General features: G+C 40.3%; 1 protein-coding gene across 1 annotated transcript; it reads left to right on the forward strand.

Annotated features, from left to right (window-relative positions):
• Positions 1-7,184: 7,184 nt before the first annotated feature.
• LOC138894693 (uncharacterized) lies at positions 7,185-7,912 on the forward strand. Its single transcript, XM_070179416.1, has 2 exons — positions 7,185-7,320; positions 7,440-7,912. The coding sequence occupies exons 1-2, from the start codon at positions 7,185-7,187 to the stop codon at positions 7,910-7,912; spliced, it is 609 nt and encodes a 202-aa protein (XP_070035517.1).
• Positions 7,913-18,448: the final 10,536 nt, after the last annotated feature.

The following is an 18,448-nucleotide window of genomic DNA, read 5'->3' on the forward strand; positions in this document are numbered from 1 at the left end:
TTCATATCTCGGGCTAGGGACCTCGGAATTCGATTCCAGGCATATGCCCACATCCCAAATTACGATACGGACCTACCAGAACTGTCAAAATACTGACCCGAGTCCGTTTGCTCAAAATGTTGACCAAAGTCAACTCAGTTGAGTTTTAAAGCTCTATTTCACATTTTAATCCATTTTTTCACACAAAAACTTTCTGGAAAATTATACGGACTACGCACGTAAGTCGAGGACTAATAAATAGTGCTTTTTGAGGTCTTAGAACAATGAATTAATTATTAAATTTAAAGATGACATTTTGGGTCAACACACATGTTTAGCTTTTAATTTTTATTTTGATGCTTCTCATTTAAAGAACAAGGATTTTCCATAACGTAACTCTGTTTTGACTTGCTTGTTTAATAAATATTTATTTCTTAAAGAAAAAATCTGCTAAGTTCCCACATATTAACACTTGTTTTTATTTACTACGAACAATTTCTACATATTAACAATTTCTGTTACGTTTTAAAATGAAATATAAACATTAAATTCTATAAAATTAAAAAAACTCAAGAATACACAAAAATAACATATATTTCATGGTAAGATTGATAAAAATATATTAATTTGGAAATTCTTTTAACTCTTTTGTTTCTTTGAAAGATTACTTTATGCTAAATGAATAAAGAGTGTACATTGTTTTTATTATTTAACTCCCATGTTTCCATATATTAACAGTTCCTTTTTTAAAATTATTTTACAACGAACATTTCTACCGTTAGAAGAAAGTTTCCTAAATTGTTACAAGTTTGGTTTCCTACAAAGGCAGGGATTTCAGGTAAAATTTGTTGAATATACTTTGGCTTCACGTACTTCCCTATAATCGAACTCATTGCCGTTGATCATAATCAACTTTTTGTTCTATAAATACAATGTATCTAAACTCCTAAGTCATATAAATAGCCCTATTTTATCACTCAAAACTCTCTAGTCCGTGCAGATTATAGCGCTTGGGCTGAAGGAGCCCCTCCGGAGTCTGTACACACCCCTAGTGAGCGCAGGTACCTACTGAGTGCGAGTGTCGAGTGCCGATAGGTGCCATCACGATAGGCGCCATCACGACGGGGGTTAGTTTTGGGTCGTGAAAGATGATGCACCCCGATGAAATGGTCGAGCTGACTGAGCCTGTCTGAAATGACGACCTCTACCGTGCTGGAACTGGCCCCCAAAAGGAGCATCGCTGAATCCACCCTGACCACGAGGCCTCTTGGCCACCCGCTCAACCCTCTCCTGACCACGAACCATCTCAATCTGCCGAGCAATGTCGACAACCTCATCAAAGGTAGCACCCGGAACCCGCTCCCTGGTCATGAGCAACTGTAGCTGATTAGTGAGGCCATCAATATATATCATGATCCTCTCTCTGTCCGTGGGAACCAACCAGATAGCATAACGGGCCAACTCAGATAACCGCATCTCATACTGTGTCACAGACATATCACCCTGGCGAAGCCGCTCAAGCTGTCTACGCAGCTCCTCTCTGCGGGATCGAGGCACGAACTTCTACAAAAAGACCACGGAGAACTGCTGCCAAGTAAGGGGTGCTGCGCCAACAGGCCTACGCCTCTCGTAAGTCTCCCACCATCTGAGTGCAGCCCCAGAAAACTGAAAGGTAGTGAATAAGACCCCACAAGTCTCCAAAATACCAGCAGTACGGAGTATCCTCTAACACCTGTACAAAAAGTCCTGAGCATCCTCTCTCTCTGTACCACTGAAAGGTGGTGGATGAAGTCTCCCAAACCTCTCCAACCTACGCTGATCATCCTCAGGCATAGCAGGAACCACATAATACTGAGCAATAACAACCGGCTGGGCTGGTGGTGCCTCCGGTGTCTGAAGTCCCTGAATAACCTGCTCGGGTGTGCGAGCGATAGGAGTCTGAGTGCCTCCACTGGCCTGAGAAGTGGTTGCGGCCGTCGAAATAGAGACTGCCTGAGCAAGGCCAGTACACGCTGTCAGAATCTGAGCTAGGGCCTCCTGAAGTCCTGGAATCACAATAGGCACAGGTGGTGCCTGAGTTGGTGCATCAACAACTAGAACTCGGTCCTGATCTGGGACAACCGGTGGATCTGTAGGTACTGTCCCAACTGATGTACGGCTGCACCTCTGCCTCTACCACGGCCTCTACCACAGCCTCGGCCTCTCGTGGCCTTGGCTGGTTGTACTGGTGGCTGGCCCTCTTGACCGGTAGTACGAGTCCTCACCATCTGTGAGAGAATGAAACAACAGATGTTTAGTTAATAAAATCAATAGATTCGCACGACAAGAATTCAAGAATGTGGAGTTTCCTAAAGGTTTTGCAGCCTCCTGAAGATAAGTATAGACGTTTCCATACCGATCCGCAAGACTCTACTAAACCCGCTCATGACTCATGAGACCTATATAACCTAGGCTCCGATACCAATCATCCCGGTGCTAGGGGTTCCCTTCAGTTTCCGCCGCCAGCACCAGGGAGTTATTTTGAGTGTAGGGAGCTTGGGCATATGTGGAGGCAGTGTCCTTGTCGTCATAGAGGTCTATCTCAGTAGAGGAGTCAGCCTCCGACTACAGCACCAGCTACCTCACCATCCGCCCAGTCAGCTCGGGGTAGAGGTTAATATGGTTGCTCAGTATGGTTGACTTTGATGTGATATTGGGTATGGATTGGTTATCTCCATGTCATGTTGTTCTAGATTGTCACGCCAAGACGGTGATGTTGGCTATGCCGGGAATTCCGAGGGTTAAGTGGAGCGGTTCTGTAGATTATGTACCAAGTAGGGTGATTTCATATTTGAAGGCTCAGCACATGGTTGAGAAGGGTTTCCTATCTTATTTGGCTTTTGTGAGGGATGTTAGTGCAGAGACTCCTGTCATTGATTATGTTTCGGTGGTACGTGATTTTCTGGATGTATTTCCTGCAGACCTACCGGCCTGACAGGGATATTGAATTTGGTATTAATTTGGTGCCGGGCACTCAGCCCATTTCTATTCCACCGTATCGTATGGCACCGGCGGAGTTGAAGGAATTGAAAGAACAGCTTCAAGAACTCCTCGATAAGGGGTTTATTCGGCCTAGTGTGTCACCTTGGGGTGCACCCGTTCTATTTATGAAGAAGAAGGATGGTTCCATGAGAATGTGTATTGATTACAAGCAGTTAAACAAGGTCACAGTCAAGAACAAGTATCCTTTGCCTCGTGTTGATGATTTATTCGACCAGCTTCAGGGAGCGAGGGTGTTCTCCAAGATCGATTTGAGGTCCAGTTATCACCAGCTGAAGATTCGCGATTCAGATATTCTTAAAGCAGCTTTCAGGACCCGATATGGCCATTATGAGTTCTTGGTAATGTCTTTTGGGCTGACCAATGCCCCAACAACGTTCATGCATCTGATGAACAATGTATTCTAGCCCTATTTGGACTCATTCATCATTGTATTCATTGACGACATCCTGGTGTACTCCCGTAGCTAGGAAGAGCACGCTCCGCATTTGAGGGTTGTATTGCAGAGATTGAGGGAGGAGAAGCTTTATGCAAAGTTCTCTAAATATGAGTTTTGGCTCAGTTCAGTAGCATTCTTGGGGCACGTGGTGTCCAGTGAGGGTATTCAGGTGGATCCAAAGAAGATAGAGGCAGTGCAGAGTTGGCCCAGACCGTCCTCAGCCACGGAGATTAGGAGCTTTCTTGGCTTGGCAGGTTACTACCGTCGCTTTGTGGAGGGATTTTCATCTATTGCATCGCCCTTGACCAAATTGACCCAAAAGGGTGCTCCATTCAGGTGGTTGGATGAATGTGAGGAGAGCTTTCAGAAGCTCAAGACTGCTTTGACCATAGCTCCAGTGTTAGTTTTGCCATCCGCTTCAGGTTCTTACACCGTGTATTGTGATGCCTCGAGGATAGGCATTGGTTGTGTTTTGATGCAGGAGGGTAGGGTGATTGCCTATGCCTCGCGCTAGTTGAAAACCCATGAGAAGAACTATCCTATCCATGATCTTGAGTTAGCAGCTATTGTTCACCCCTTGAAGATTTGGCGTCATTATTTGAGCCAGTTGATACTCACGTCATGGGGAACATCAAAAGTGATGCATGTTTGAGCCATTTGAAATTCACTTTGTCTAGGAAAAATCACATGAAACTGATAATGAAAAACAAGATCATGTTCGGTTCCTTTTAATTCGTTGCGCGCACGCACACAAATGAAATCGTATAAAGACAATTCGTATTTGATATAACTATCGTGCAAGTATTTTACCATTAAGAATCAAACAGTTTCTTGTTACAGATTATATATTGATCTATTTTCATTATAGGATATCCCCTTTCGCGAATGACTATTTATCCGAGTGATTTCTGATAGTTGGCTATGATTCCATATTTTTAGTGCATTATTACTTACCTTACATTTTGGGGCTTTAATGCAAAACTATACTATATTTGTGCTTAATTGAGTTTATTTTATGTGTAGGTACGTTAAAGACGAAATTGGGAGCAAAGTAGAGATTTTATGTGTATTTTATACACTAAAAGAATGGAGTTATGATTATTTAATTAGTGGATATATAAGGATTAAAGTTTAACATTACAAAGGAAGACAAAAGAGACAAATCAAAAGCAGACAAAAAGAACAATTGAAAAAAGAAACAAAAACGTGAATTGGAAATGTTAAGCAACAAAATTGAATCGAAGCAGTAGCAGGCGTAGCGAGCTACCTTGCTCGCGTTAGAGCTGGCGTGGCAAGGATTAAAGCGAGCGATAGAGCTTGAGTCGCACGGGCTATAGCGAGATGAAGCTCAAGTTTTGCCTCGCGCCGCGAGGGTGTTCCAGTTTTTAAAGCCTATTTTGTCTCCTTTTTGGTTTTGGACTCGGTTATTTCATCTAGACTTTTTCCCTACACATATAAATAGTCATTAAACACCATTTTTAGAGGAGTTTTTGCGACCGGAGGCAAAAACATCACGTGGAACAACTTTTGGAAGAGAAAATCATCGAGTTCTTCATTCCTTTATCTTTTCTTTGTAATTTGTTTATGCAAAATACTTGAAAAAATGTTAATACGAACATGAGTGGCTAAGCACTCTAGTTCTAGGGTTGTTGTTGACATGATTATTACCGTTTATTAATTACATCTTCGTTAATTCGGATTATCATCTTGTGGTTGTTTCTTTAATTCTAGTTTTAACTTGTGAATTGTTGTAGCTACCAATTCACCCTACTATCTATGCTATGCTTGGGGAAAGCTGTGCTTAGATTAAAGTAGAATTAGAGAGAGCTTGTTTCTGAAACCGTGGCTCGGGGGACGATTTCACGGTTAGGATAGGAATATACCTAACAGTCTTGCTTAATTGAATACCGTATTATATTCGTTCATGATAGACTCAATACCATAGGAATATAGGATTGATATATTATGGGCAGGCGAGTAGTATTGTGTGAACATGCTATTCATATAAACGATCCAGTTAATTAGCAAACATAGATAATCTGGATTAACGAGTGTGATTATTGAACTTAATAGGATTGATAAACCAACCACAACACTGGAATTTTCACCTCCTCTGAATTAAAATCTCATCATACACATTTGCATTCTTGATAAATTAGTTGTTACTTATTTAATTTTCGCAATAGTAGATTAATAGAAAAATATCACTCCTAAATATCTTGGACAATTAATTAATTTTAGTTTGCTTAGTTGACAATTGGTCTAAGTCTTTGTGGGTTCGACATCCAACTTTCGAGTCACTTTATTTTTGGTGCCGTTGCCGGGGACTTAGTTATTGATTGTTTATCTAAGTTAAGCTTTTATTCGTTATTTGTTCAAGTTAAAATTTTTAGTTTGCTTTATTTGTGATAACGCAGGCTCTTCTCTTGAATGCGGAGGAATAGAAGCGCAAACAATATCCTTCCTCTTGATCCTGAGATTGAACGAACACTTCATAGAGTGAGGAGGGAAGTTGAAGCTAGAACTAGAATTGAAAGAGAGTTGAACATCATAGTTCAACCACAACCAATAGAGATGGCAGGTAATGAAAGGCGTCCGATGATAGAAGCTGCAAGGCCCAATCTTGCTAATATGACTCAGACAATTGTGAAGCCTGAGATCACGGGTCACTTTGAACTCAAACAGTACATGGTACAGCTGATTCAGTCCATAGGGCAATATGTGGGTTTATCTCTTGAAGACCCGCAGAGGCACATTCAGAACTTCCTGGAAATTACAGACACGTACAATTATCTGAACATTTCCATGGACTATGTCAGGCTAACACTGTTTCCCTTTTCACTGCTAGGGGAAGCTAGGGAATGGTTGTAAAAGTAGCCCGCGAACTCAATCCACAATGGGAATGATTTAGCAAGGAAATTCTTAATAAAGTTTTTTTCCCACTAAGAAGACAAAGTCGCTGAGGAGCCAGATTCTTTGGTTTCAACAATGAGATGGCGAGACTCTTCGTTAAGCTTGGGAAAGATACAAGAAGCTACTCAGAGACTACCCACATCATTGTCAGACTGATGAGGTGTTGAGTCACACTTTCGTTGATGGGTTGGATGAGGCATCAAAGATGAATCTTGACTCAGCATGTGGGGGTAGTTGCATAGCAAGACCGTATAGTGAGATCCAGATCATGCTAAACAATTTCACTGCTACTAATAATAATTGACGAGGATATGGGGAACCACGAAGAGCACTTAAACAAAAGGCAGCATGTGTGATCGAGCATGATGATTTCTCAGCCATCAGGGCAGATATAGAGAGATTAGCAAATCAGATGAATAAGATGACAATGCACCAAGAACAACAGATGCAGCATGTACAACAGATGTGTACTTGCTGCGAGTTATGTGGTGAAGGTCACACAAGTGACATATGGCCCGTGAATCCTGAATCCATCTACTGCGTGGGGTAACAAGCTAGAGGGCCGATGAATCAAAATGCTCAATATGGTAACACATACAATCCGAACTGGAGGAATCATCCTAACTTCTCTTAAGGTAGAAATCATAACATCAGGACTCAAGTGAATTATAATCATCCACCTCAACCTCCACAGCAATCAGAAGAAAGTTTGACTGACATGATGAAAAAGCTCTTGTTAGACAATCAGAAAGTTATGGCTGAGAATCAACAATTGATCACAGAGCTTAAAAATCTAGAGAGATAGTTTGGGCAAATGGCTAACAATCAGAATATTAGACCTGTTGGAGCTCTCCCAAGTGATACAGAGAAAAATCCTCAAGTCAATGTAGTGACGTTGAGAAATGGGAGAGATTTAGTAGAAATGCCTAAGAAGAAAAAGGAGCAGTGTGGTCTCGAAGAAGAAAGAGTGCCAAAATAGAGTCTGAGCAAATATCAGAGAGGGTGCTACCTCCTTTTCCTCAAAGACTGAGAAAGAAGAATGATGACCACATATTTCAAAAATTTTTAGATATGCTGAAGCAGATACACTTGAACATCTCTTTGGTGGACATGCTCCGTGAGGTCCCAAAATATGCAAAATATATTAAGGATATAGTGGCAAATAAGAGAAGGTTAACTGAATTTGAGACCGGCGCACTTACTGAGGAGTGCACTTCCAGGATTCAACATAAGCTTCCACAAAAGCTTAAGGATCCGGGTACTTTTACCATCCCCGTGAGGATTTGTGAAATTGATGTAGGTAGAGCCTTGTGTGATTTGGGAGCAAGTATCAATCTGATATCATTGTCAATGTTCAAACAATTGGGATTAGGAGCTCTGAGACCCACCACGGTGCTGCTACAGTTAGCTGACAGATCTAATGTTTATCCTGAGGGGGTAATTGAGGACGTCTTGCTGCAGATTGCGAAGTTTATTTTCCCTGCAGATTTTATGATCCTGGACTACGAGGCTGAGGAGTTAGTTCCTATCATCTTGGGATGACCTCTTTTGTCCACTGGAGATACCATTATCAAAGTCTGAGAAGGTAAGATGATCCTGAGGGTGGACAATGAAGAAGTGGTCTTCAATGTATATCGAGCCATTCAGTTGCCACGTCATTACGAGGACCTGGCCATGATTTTTGTGGTGAAGATAAATGAACTAGCCGTAAAGCCAAGTGCATTTAAAGAAGATGCACTAGAAAAGGAATTGATGTTGTTCAATCACTTAGAACTGGAAAAAGAGGTTGAGGAAATGTTGCAAATTTTGGATGCATCTTGTGAATACATAAGAGAAAGATCCCAGTTTGAGCCTCTGGATAGGCCAATCGGCCTGCCCCCTAGACCCTCAGTTGAGGAGGCTCCAAAACTGGAACTTAAACCCTTACCATCTCATCTTCATTATGCATATTTGGGTAGTTCTAACACTTTACCTGTGATTGTTTCTTCTCATTTGTCAAAATTGCAGGAAGAAAAGCTCTTAAGGGTGCTGAGGGAGCACAAACATGCCATTGGTTGGACAATGTCTGAAATAAAGGGTATTATCCCTGCATTCTGCATGCATAAAATACTCATGGATGAGGGACACAAGCCTAGCATGGAACATCAACGCCGCCTTAATCCAATCATGAAAGAGGTGGTAAGAAAATAAATGATTAAGTAGCTCGACCCAGGTATTGTATTTCCCATCTCTGATAGTAAGTGGGTTAGCCCTGTTCAATGTGTACCTAAAAAGGGGGGTATGACTGTTGTAGTGAATGAACAAAATGAATTAATTCCAACTAGGACTGTGACTGGTTGGCGAATATGCATAGATTATAGGAAGTTGAATAATGCTACATGAAAAGATCACTTCCCCCTCCCCTTCATTGATCAAATGCTTGATAGGTTAACCAGACAGGAATACTATTATTTCCTTGATGGCTATTCGGGGTATAATCAGATTGTTATTGCCTCGGATAATCAAGAAAAGACCACTTTTACATGCCCTTATGGCACTTATGCATTTAAGAGAATGCCATTCGGGTTGTGTAATGCACCTGCGACTTTTCAAAGGTGTATGATGGCTATTTTCACCAATATGGTGGAACGGTTTGTGGAGGTTTTTATGGATGATTTTTCTGTGTTTGGTCCTTCTTTTGATGAATGCTTGACCAATCTTGCTAAAGTGCTTTCCAGGTGTGAGGAGACTAATCTGGTACTGAATTGGGAAAAGTATCATTTTATGATACGTGAAGGTATAGTGCTGGGGCACAAGGTGTCCAAAGATGGACTGGAAGTTGACAAAGCTAAGGTGGAAGCAATTGAAAAGTTGCCACCACCGATTTCAGTGAAAGGAGTTAGGAGTTTTCTGGGACATGCAGGTTTTTATCGCCGATTTATAAAGGATTTCTCAAAATTTTCTTCTCCTTTGTGCAGGTTGTTATAGAAGGATGTGCTGTTCAATTTTGACGATGCTTGTCTGAAAGCATTCGAGGAGCAGAAAAAGAAATTAGTGAGTGCACCAATCATTGTGGCTCCTGACTGGAAAGAGACATTTGAGCTGATGTGTGACGCTAGTGATGGTGCAATTGGGGCCGTGTTGGGCCAGAGGAGGAGCAAAATTTTTCACTCCATTTACTACGCAAGAAAGACTTTTATTCCTGCTCAAATAAATTATATTGTGATAGAAAAGGAGTTTCTTGCTGTAGTGTGGGTGTTCGATAAATTTTGGGCCTATTTGGTTGGCACCAAAGTCATCGTCTACACAGACCATGCAGCCATCAAGTATTTGTTCGAAAAGAAAGATGCTAAACTAAGGCTAATCTGTTGGGTTTTACTCTTGCAGGAATTTGATTTGAAGATCCGAGACCGTAAAGGAACAGAGAATCAAGTGGCTGATCACTTATCCAGGTGAGAAACTAGGAATCATGTAGCTGAGGGAGATGTCATCAAGGAAACATTCCCGGATGAGCAATTGTTGGCCATTACTGCTGGGGAGGTGCGATGGCATGCAGAATTTGTGAACTATCTGGCAAGTGGAGAGATGCCGCCTGATCTTGAAACTTATGCTAAAAAGAAGTTCTAGCGAGATGTGAGGTCATATGTGTGGGATGAGCCATTTCTGTTCAAATCTTGTACCGATCAGTTAATGAGAAGATGTGTGCCTGAATTTGAAATAAATGTTATCTTACATGACTGTCATGCGTCGCCTTATGGTGGTTATTATGCGGGTGACAAAACGGCAGCTAAGGTGTTGCAATCAGGTTTTTATTGGCCTAGGGTGTTTAAAGATGCACATGAGTTTGTGAGGAGGTGTGATAGGTGCCAGAGAATAGGAACAATCATGAAAAGGCATGAGATGCCATTGCACGGTATTATGGAGGTTGACATTTTTGATGTGTGGGGAATTGATTTTATGGGTCCGTTTCCCTTGTCCAGTGGGTGTAAGTACATTTTGGTGGCCGTTGACTATGTGTCGAAGTGGGTGGAGGCCATTGCTCTTCCTACCAATGATGCCAAGGTTGTGGTCAACTTTGTGAAAAAGCATATCTTTACAAGGTTCGGCACTCTGAGAGTGATAATTAGTGATGGGGGCACCCATTTCTGTAACAAGCTCTTGGACAATGTCTTAGCGCAATATGGGGTCAAACATAAAGCAGATCCTGGAGAAGACGGTTAGTGCAAGTAGGAAAGATTGGGCTGCAAAGCTTGATGATGCTCTATGGGCATACCGGATTGCCTACAAAACTCCAATCGGATTCTCCCCTTACAAGCTAGTTTATGGGAAGGCATGCCATTTACCGATGGAACTTGAGCACAAGGCCTATTGGGCGATAAAGAAGCTGAACTTTGATGAAAAATTAGTGGGTAGAAAGCGGGTAATGTAATTGAACGAGCTTGATGAGTTTCGCTCGCATGCATATGAGAATGCCAAGTTGTATAAAGAAAAGACCAATCGCTGGCATGATAAGCATATCCACCATCGCGAGTTCGAACCGGGCCAATTGGTTCTCTTGTTCAATTCGAGGTTAATACTCATTCCGGGGAAGCTCAAATCGAGATGGTCGGGCCCGTTTGAGGTAGTGAGAGCCACTCCACATGGTGCAATTGAGCTGCGCCTCTTAGGTGGCGAGAGGACGTTCATAGTGAACGGTCAAAGAGTAAAGCACTATTATGGAGGTGACTTTGATCGTCAGAAGTCAAAGGTGTTACTTACCAATGACTGGATGAGATTCTGTGTCGTGTCGCGACGTTAAATCAGGCGCTTGTTGGGAGGCAATCCATCTTTACTGCTTTCTTTTATTTTTATTTTTTATCTTATTATTGCTGTAGTGTTTTTTTTTTTTACAGGATTATAAGCATAGGAGGCAAAGCCATTGGAAGTGTGCAAAAGCGAGTTAGATGGTGAGAACTAAGTGTGGGGTGCACAAAAGATGTCATGACCCAAAATCCCGCCACAGGCGTTGTGATGGCACCTAGTCTCTGATACTAGGTAAGCCAATTTCAATTATATTTTTGAAGCCATTTTTTTGAATTAAATAAGTAATCAAAACTAACAGCGGAACAAATAAGAATATACAACCTCCCAAGACTGGTAGTACTAAGTCACGAACTCTAACTGAATACATGGAATGCTCACGAGGATCAAATATAAAATACTGTTTGATTAAAAATTAACAGTATAATGAAATGAACAGACTCCACGGGACTGCGACGACCAAGCAGCTCTACCTTGAATCCTTTCGATCACACTCTAACTCTGTCCGGGTCCGATACCTCCAATACCTGGCTCTGCACAAAAATGTACAGAAGTGTAGTATGAGTACACCACGGTCGGTACCCAGTAAGTATCAAGATAAACCTCAGTGGAGTAGAGACGAGGTACAGTCAAGACACTCACTAGTCTAATAACCTGTGCAATATAGTATACAAAATAATACTCGAAAATAACTAGCAATGATAACAACAAAATCAACTAGTGATATAACAACAATGCAACAAGAACATCATAATTATTGCTCAGATGAATAAGGAACACAAGTACAACCAATTAATCAAGTCCTTCAAATATAAATTCTTTCGTTATATGTTTTTCAAATAATAATCTTCAGGATATAATACTTTTCAATAAATATATTTTCAATTAAAAGTCACCATGTGACACCTTATTTCACAATCATAAAAATTACGGGTCTCAGCCCACTTTCATAATTTTCCACAGCACCTCGTGCCCATATTTCTATCACCATCACACGGACAACTCACGTGTCAAAATATTAATGTATATACGATCCGCAGGATCAATTTATTTTCACTAAAGTAAGGTTAAAATATTTAAATCAAGTAAGAAATCAACAAAGGAATGAATTTATTTTAGAAATCATATGGGTGAAGAAAATGACATTTCAATTAAAATGAAGCATCCGATCACTACTAATTCGGATGTAAAATTTATTAAATTAAAACAGAATAGCAATTTCTTCTATTCGAAACAACTCAATTCTCGAAAACCAGTAAAAACCATAAACACAAATCTGCAAAGTCTTGTACAAAGAACCAAAGCCAACACAATACAACAAGGAATACAAAACACATAATAAAATCAAATAATACATCACGGAAGAACACAAGAATTTACATATCACGGAAAAATAAAATAACCAAAAGCAAGTGCATCCATAGAAAAATATCAACAAAAGGGCACTGCCGAGGTACCTCCTCGTAGTCCCAAAAGTAAATATGCAAGACAGGGGGGATCTCCCGAAATATCATTCCGTAGTTCCAAAGTAAATATGCAGGGCAGGAGGATCTCCCGGAATACCGTTCCGTAGTCCCAAAGTAAATATGCAAGGTAGGGGGATCTCCCAGAATACCGTTCTGTAGTCCCAAAGTAAATATGCAAGGCAGGGGGATCTCCCAGAATACCGTTCCGTAGTCCCAAAGTAAATATGCAGGGCAGGGGGATCTCCCGGAATATCATTCCGTAGTCCCAAAGTAAATATGCAGGGAAGGGGGATCTCCCGGAATACCGTTCTGTAGTCCCAAAGTAAATATGATTTCAACAACTGCACATCAAGTGCTCACATAGCTCAAATGGCTCATCAAGTGCTCAAATATTACAATATATCACAAATTGCAAATCGAGTGCTCAAATATTTCAACATGCCACAAAAATCAACAATACATCATTTTACACAATAAGCAGCCCATGGCTCGACCATAATGTTCACAAAATCTTAACAAAAATATCCGGGAGTGAACAGCTCAACAAAATAATATTTCACATAAATTCAAGGTGGTAATCACACCAAATCATCATAGAAAAATAATTTCAACAAACAATGATCTAGGCATGACAAATAGAGGATTTAATAAGTGCCAATAATTTCCAACTTAATACCTAAGGGCGTCTAAGGATTTTAATCAACAAAATTTTCACATATAAACCAAGTACATACTCGTCACCTCGCATACATGGTTTTCAATTACATAATTTGCACATAATACTCAATGCCTAAGGGGTATTTCCCCCACTCGAGGTTAAACAAGACACTTACCTTTTTGAAGTTATGCCGATATTCCAAAATCGCCTTCTTGCTTGAATTAACCTATGAATCGCTCAAATCTATCCAAATTAATTGTATAACTTTATTAAAATTCATCGGAAACAATTCTGGATAATAATACGCCGACTTAAAAATTTCATCCAAAAAGTCAACAAAAGTCAATGCGGGACCCGCCCCTCGGAACCCGACATAATTATTCATGAAATCCGAATACCCATCCCGATACGAGTTCAACCATACCAATTTTATTGAATTCCATTAACAACTCGACCTCCAAATCTTAAATTTTTGTTTTTGGAAGCTTTTTACAAAAATCTTGATTTCTTCCATTAAAATCCGAATTAAAACGATGAATATAATCATAGATTCATGAAATATAAATAGTTTAGGATATAGAACACTTACCCCAATCCATATGGTGAAAATTGCCTTAAAAATCGCTTCAATCCGAGCTCCATAGCTCCAACTATGTTAAAAATGGCTGAAACCTCGAAATATAGCTACTACCCAGGTATTTACTCTCCGCAATCGCGGAAACTGATTTGCGATCGTGCAGCCTAAAATTTTTCAGCCCCAAAATTGCTCTTCGCGATTGCGAAGAACAAACTCCCCAACTCTTCCAGACAACCTCTAGTATAATGGTCATAACTTTATATACAAAACTCCAAATGATGAATGGTTTAACTTTATGAAACCTAGACTCCAAGGGCTATAACTTTCATTTGTTTCTCATCTCCCAGTTCTTTATATATTTCTAGATATAAGCTCCCAAAGTTAGTCCTATGCAATAGAGATTTCCAAACTCTTTCCAGACAGCCTGTAGTGTATCTACCATATCTTCTTGTACACACCTTCAAATGACAAATAATATACCTTTCTCAAAACTAGACACAAAGAACTACAACTTTCATTTTTGGATCATCTCCAAATTCCTTATAGAGTGCGAGATATGAGCTTCCAAAGTTGGGTCAGTGCGGTAGGAGTTTCCTCTACGCGATCGCGAAAAGGCTTCCGCGTTCGCGATTCACAATCTCTAAACAGCAAAATTACTCTTCGCAATCGCGACCGTTTGTCCGCGATCGCGATATATACCTTTGTGGCCAAAAACCAGCAAATAAAAATGGCCTAGAAATGGTCTGAAACCACCCTGAAACTCACCCGAGCTACTCGGTACCCCGTCCAAGCATACCAACAAATCTCAAAACCTATTACGGACTTAGTCGAAACCTCAAATCACATCAAACAACGCTAAAACCATGAATCATACCCCAATTCAAGCTTAATGAAACTAAGAAATTTCAACTTCTACATTCGACACTGAAACCTATCAAATCAAGTCTGATTGACCTCAAATTTTGTACACAAGTCATAAATGACATAACGGACCTATGAAAATTTTCAAAATTGGATTCCGACCCCGATATCAAAAAGTCAACCCCCCGGTCAAACTTCTCTAAAATTCGACTTTCGCCATTTCAAGCTTTCTTCTACTACGGACCTCCAAATAATTTTTCAGATACGCTCCTAAGTCCAAAATCACCATACGGAGCTATTGACATTATCAAAATTCCATTCCGGAATCGTTTACTCAAAAGTCAACTCTCCGGTCCACTCTTTCCATTTAAGCTTCTAAATAAGGATTGTTCTTTTAATTTAATTTCGAATCTTCAGTAAATCAAACTCGACCACACCCGCGGGTCATAATACATGTTGCGAAGCTGCTCGAGACTCTAAGTCAGTGAACGGGGCATAAATTCTTAAAACAACTAGTCAGGTCGTTACATTCTCTACCTCTTAAACAAATGTTCATCCTCGAACGTGCTAAGAATCTTTCTGAGGACTTTAAATTACTGAGTATATTCTTGCACACATACTTGTTGGTGATTCTATATTCCCGTAATTTAACGCGGGTCCGACAACACCATCTCAATTGAGATTATTTCTTTTCTCCATTCTTATAAGCTTTAGAGCAAAAATCCCTAACTCTCCAATCATTTCCAAAATGCCTGATTTTCACTTCGACGCACGATATTAGTCTCAACTGGTTATAGCAACTCGTGCCTATGCACACATCAACTTTCTTGATAGTGTTGAAGTACTTCAAAAAATATTTCCTGGGGTGTTTCATTCTTCCCCGCTTAGAATCATTCGACTTCAAACACATAACATAATTTGTCTCTACTTTTGCACGTCTCAATCCCCCAAATTTTTACTAACTCCCAAATTTTTCAGAAATTTTGGCAGAGTCTCCCTTGAAATTGGGCCTAACCACCTGCCAGAGTAATACCAAAATAACTCCTACAACACATCCGCAAACCAACAAAATATCACAAGGTATATATCAATAACACTAATCTCAGCATTGCATTATCATAAAGATATCAAGACATGAAGCACATGTATGCTCATCACCACATCTCTGGTCTTAAAAGTTGTTTATAATTAATTCCAGCATCATCAATTAATCTCATATTAACCACCACCTCGTTTCGAATTTTCACAATACTAACAACAGAATGTGAGGCATGAAGATCTCATGATTACTTACTCAGATTAATGAGTCACATTTAACGCCACGTGGGCACTCACCTCATAGGCTAAAACTCAATGTTTACAGCACGAAAATGGCTGAATATGAACAAAATAATATACAAGAATTATCAAATAAGCCTAACAGGCATGACTCCCTATTAATATTATTGTACAAATTAAATTTCATAAAGGGAGAATTTTAAACTCATAAATATTTCACCACAAGGAGCTCGTCCTTATATAACTTCCACCGCTGCTTGTAGCCCGGTTTAAATATTTCACATCATATACAAATGCGAGGATCTCGTTCTCAACTCCGAATCATAAGTATTTTGCACATTGTGCCAACTGAAATTTTCAATTTCTTTTCTTTTCTTCTGTTCAATATATTTCGTAAACAGTTTTCACAACACATAATGAACCCTCATACCGGCAGGGCATATAATTCATAAAAATTGGAATCAATTATTCCGAAACACATTAAACCCACTGTGATGAATAATAAAAATTACTTTTGGACTTATAGCCTTCAATGGTGCACAAAAATAAAAATGACAGACTCGGGCTCACATCCTCAATTCTCCCAACAGGGATAAACATATAAGTGGGTCACCAAATTACGAAGCTCAGCCATTAGCGGAGCATAATAGGAGGACTTATCTCAATATTCAGAATTGAATAAAAATAAGAATAGTGCTCCTTTTATTATAAATTAAATCATGCTTGTACGACACCATCTGGTGTATTGGCCTCAACCAAGTCATAGCAATTATATCAATGGGCTGGTCCTCCCCCTCTTGGGTGCCCTCTACCCGCCTGTCCTCCACCCCTAACTGCCTGTGCACGTGGAGTATTAACTGGAATAAAGCTTGTAGCCAAAGTATTCTGATTAAATCCATCTCTCCCAAGTCTGGGACATTCTCTCATGAATTGCCTAGTACAATCACACTGATAACAACCCTTCTGCGGGTTCGGCTGCTCATACTGAGTCTCTGCCGGATAACTAGAATAACCATTATAGGAACCCCGTGACGGTGGTGTATTGTAAGAACTTACTGTAGCACCTCGAATATTCTGAAATTGTTTTTGTGACCCCGCTGGTACAAACATGTAGAATTATTAAGGACGCGGAAATACCGCAAGCCCCAGCATCATCCCATACAAATCTCACCTCATAATCATATACAATTTTGGAGTACCTTTCAATACCACATAAATACATCTCAGGTCCAAACTTATATAGCACATGACCCCGTAATCTGATCGTTGATAGTGGACATCCCCTCACTTGGCGCGAAGCCATAGGACACATTCCGATGATCTATAATGCTAGTCTTCATCGCTCATAGGACACCGATCATAAGACACCTCAAGCCATTTATTTGGCGCATGTCATCCTCATGACAGTTAAACGCGTTTCCTCCAATGCCTTGGTTGCGTATGTACCCTTCGCTAAATAGAAATCCCATACAAACTACATAGTCCTTAATACCACCAACTATTTCAGATCTACATCCACCTCGTGACCCTACCACAATTGTGATGATTAGGCAATTAATTAAACCTTCTTAATATCATACTTATCAACCAGATGTCAAAACCTGCTGCACCTCAATGTACACAACTGAACGATCTCTCAATAATTCCGCATCCTCGATCTGGACGTCACGTTATAATAATGGTTGAGAAACCCTGGCTCCCTTATAACCCCTCTATAGTATCACGAACCGTTGGCGCATAGTTGATACCGAGTGCACAATTTCATACACGAGTGGATGCAAAAGGACATAAGATATATGCTTCAAGATGAATAAATGCCGCACGATAAGGAATGAAAGAAGTGAAATTTCCTAACAGTTCTGTAGCCTCTCGAAGATAAGTACAGACGTCTCCGTACCGATCCGCAAGACTCTGCTAAACTCGTTCATGACTCGTAGAACCTATGAACCTAAAGCTCTAATACCAATTTGTCACGGCCCAAAATCCCGCCACAGGCGTCGTGATGGCACCTAGTCTCTAATACTAGGTAAGGCGATTTCAATTATATTTTTGAAGCCATTTTTTTTGAATTAAATAAGTAATCAAAACTAACAGCGGAACAAATAAGAATATACAACCTACCAAGACTGGTTGTACCGAGTCACGAACTCTAGCTGAATACATGGAATGATCACGAGGACCAAATATACAGTACTGTTCGATTAAAAATTAACAGTATAATGAAATGAACAGACTCCAAAGGACTGCGATGACCAAGCAGCTCTACCTTGAATCCTTGCGATCACACTCTAACTCTATCCGTGTCCGATACCTCCAATACCTGGCTCTGCACAAAAATGTGCAGAAGTGTAGTATGAGTACACCACGGTCGGTACCCAGTAAGTATCAAGACAAATCTCAGTGGAGTAGAGACGAGGTACAGTCAAGACACTCACTAGTCTAATAACCTGTGCAATATA

The sequence above is a fragment of the Nicotiana tomentosiformis genome, chromosome 6 (assembly GCF_000390325.3).
Source record: "Nicotiana tomentosiformis chromosome 6, ASM39032v3, whole genome shotgun sequence".
Lineage (NCBI taxonomy): Eukaryota > Viridiplantae > Streptophyta > Magnoliopsida > Solanales > Solanaceae > Nicotiana > Nicotiana tomentosiformis.

Excerpts from the sequence above, each read along its gene's own strand:
- LOC138894693 (XM_070179416.1), top strand. The coding sequence starts at position 7,185 with ATGGCTAACAATCAGAATATTAGACCTGTTGGAGCTCTCCCAAGTGAT. Across the intron at positions 7,321-7,439 it reads GAAGAAAAAGGAGCAGTGTG|ATATGCTGAAGCAGATACAC; the intron begins GTCTCGAAGAAG and ends AAAAATTTTTAG.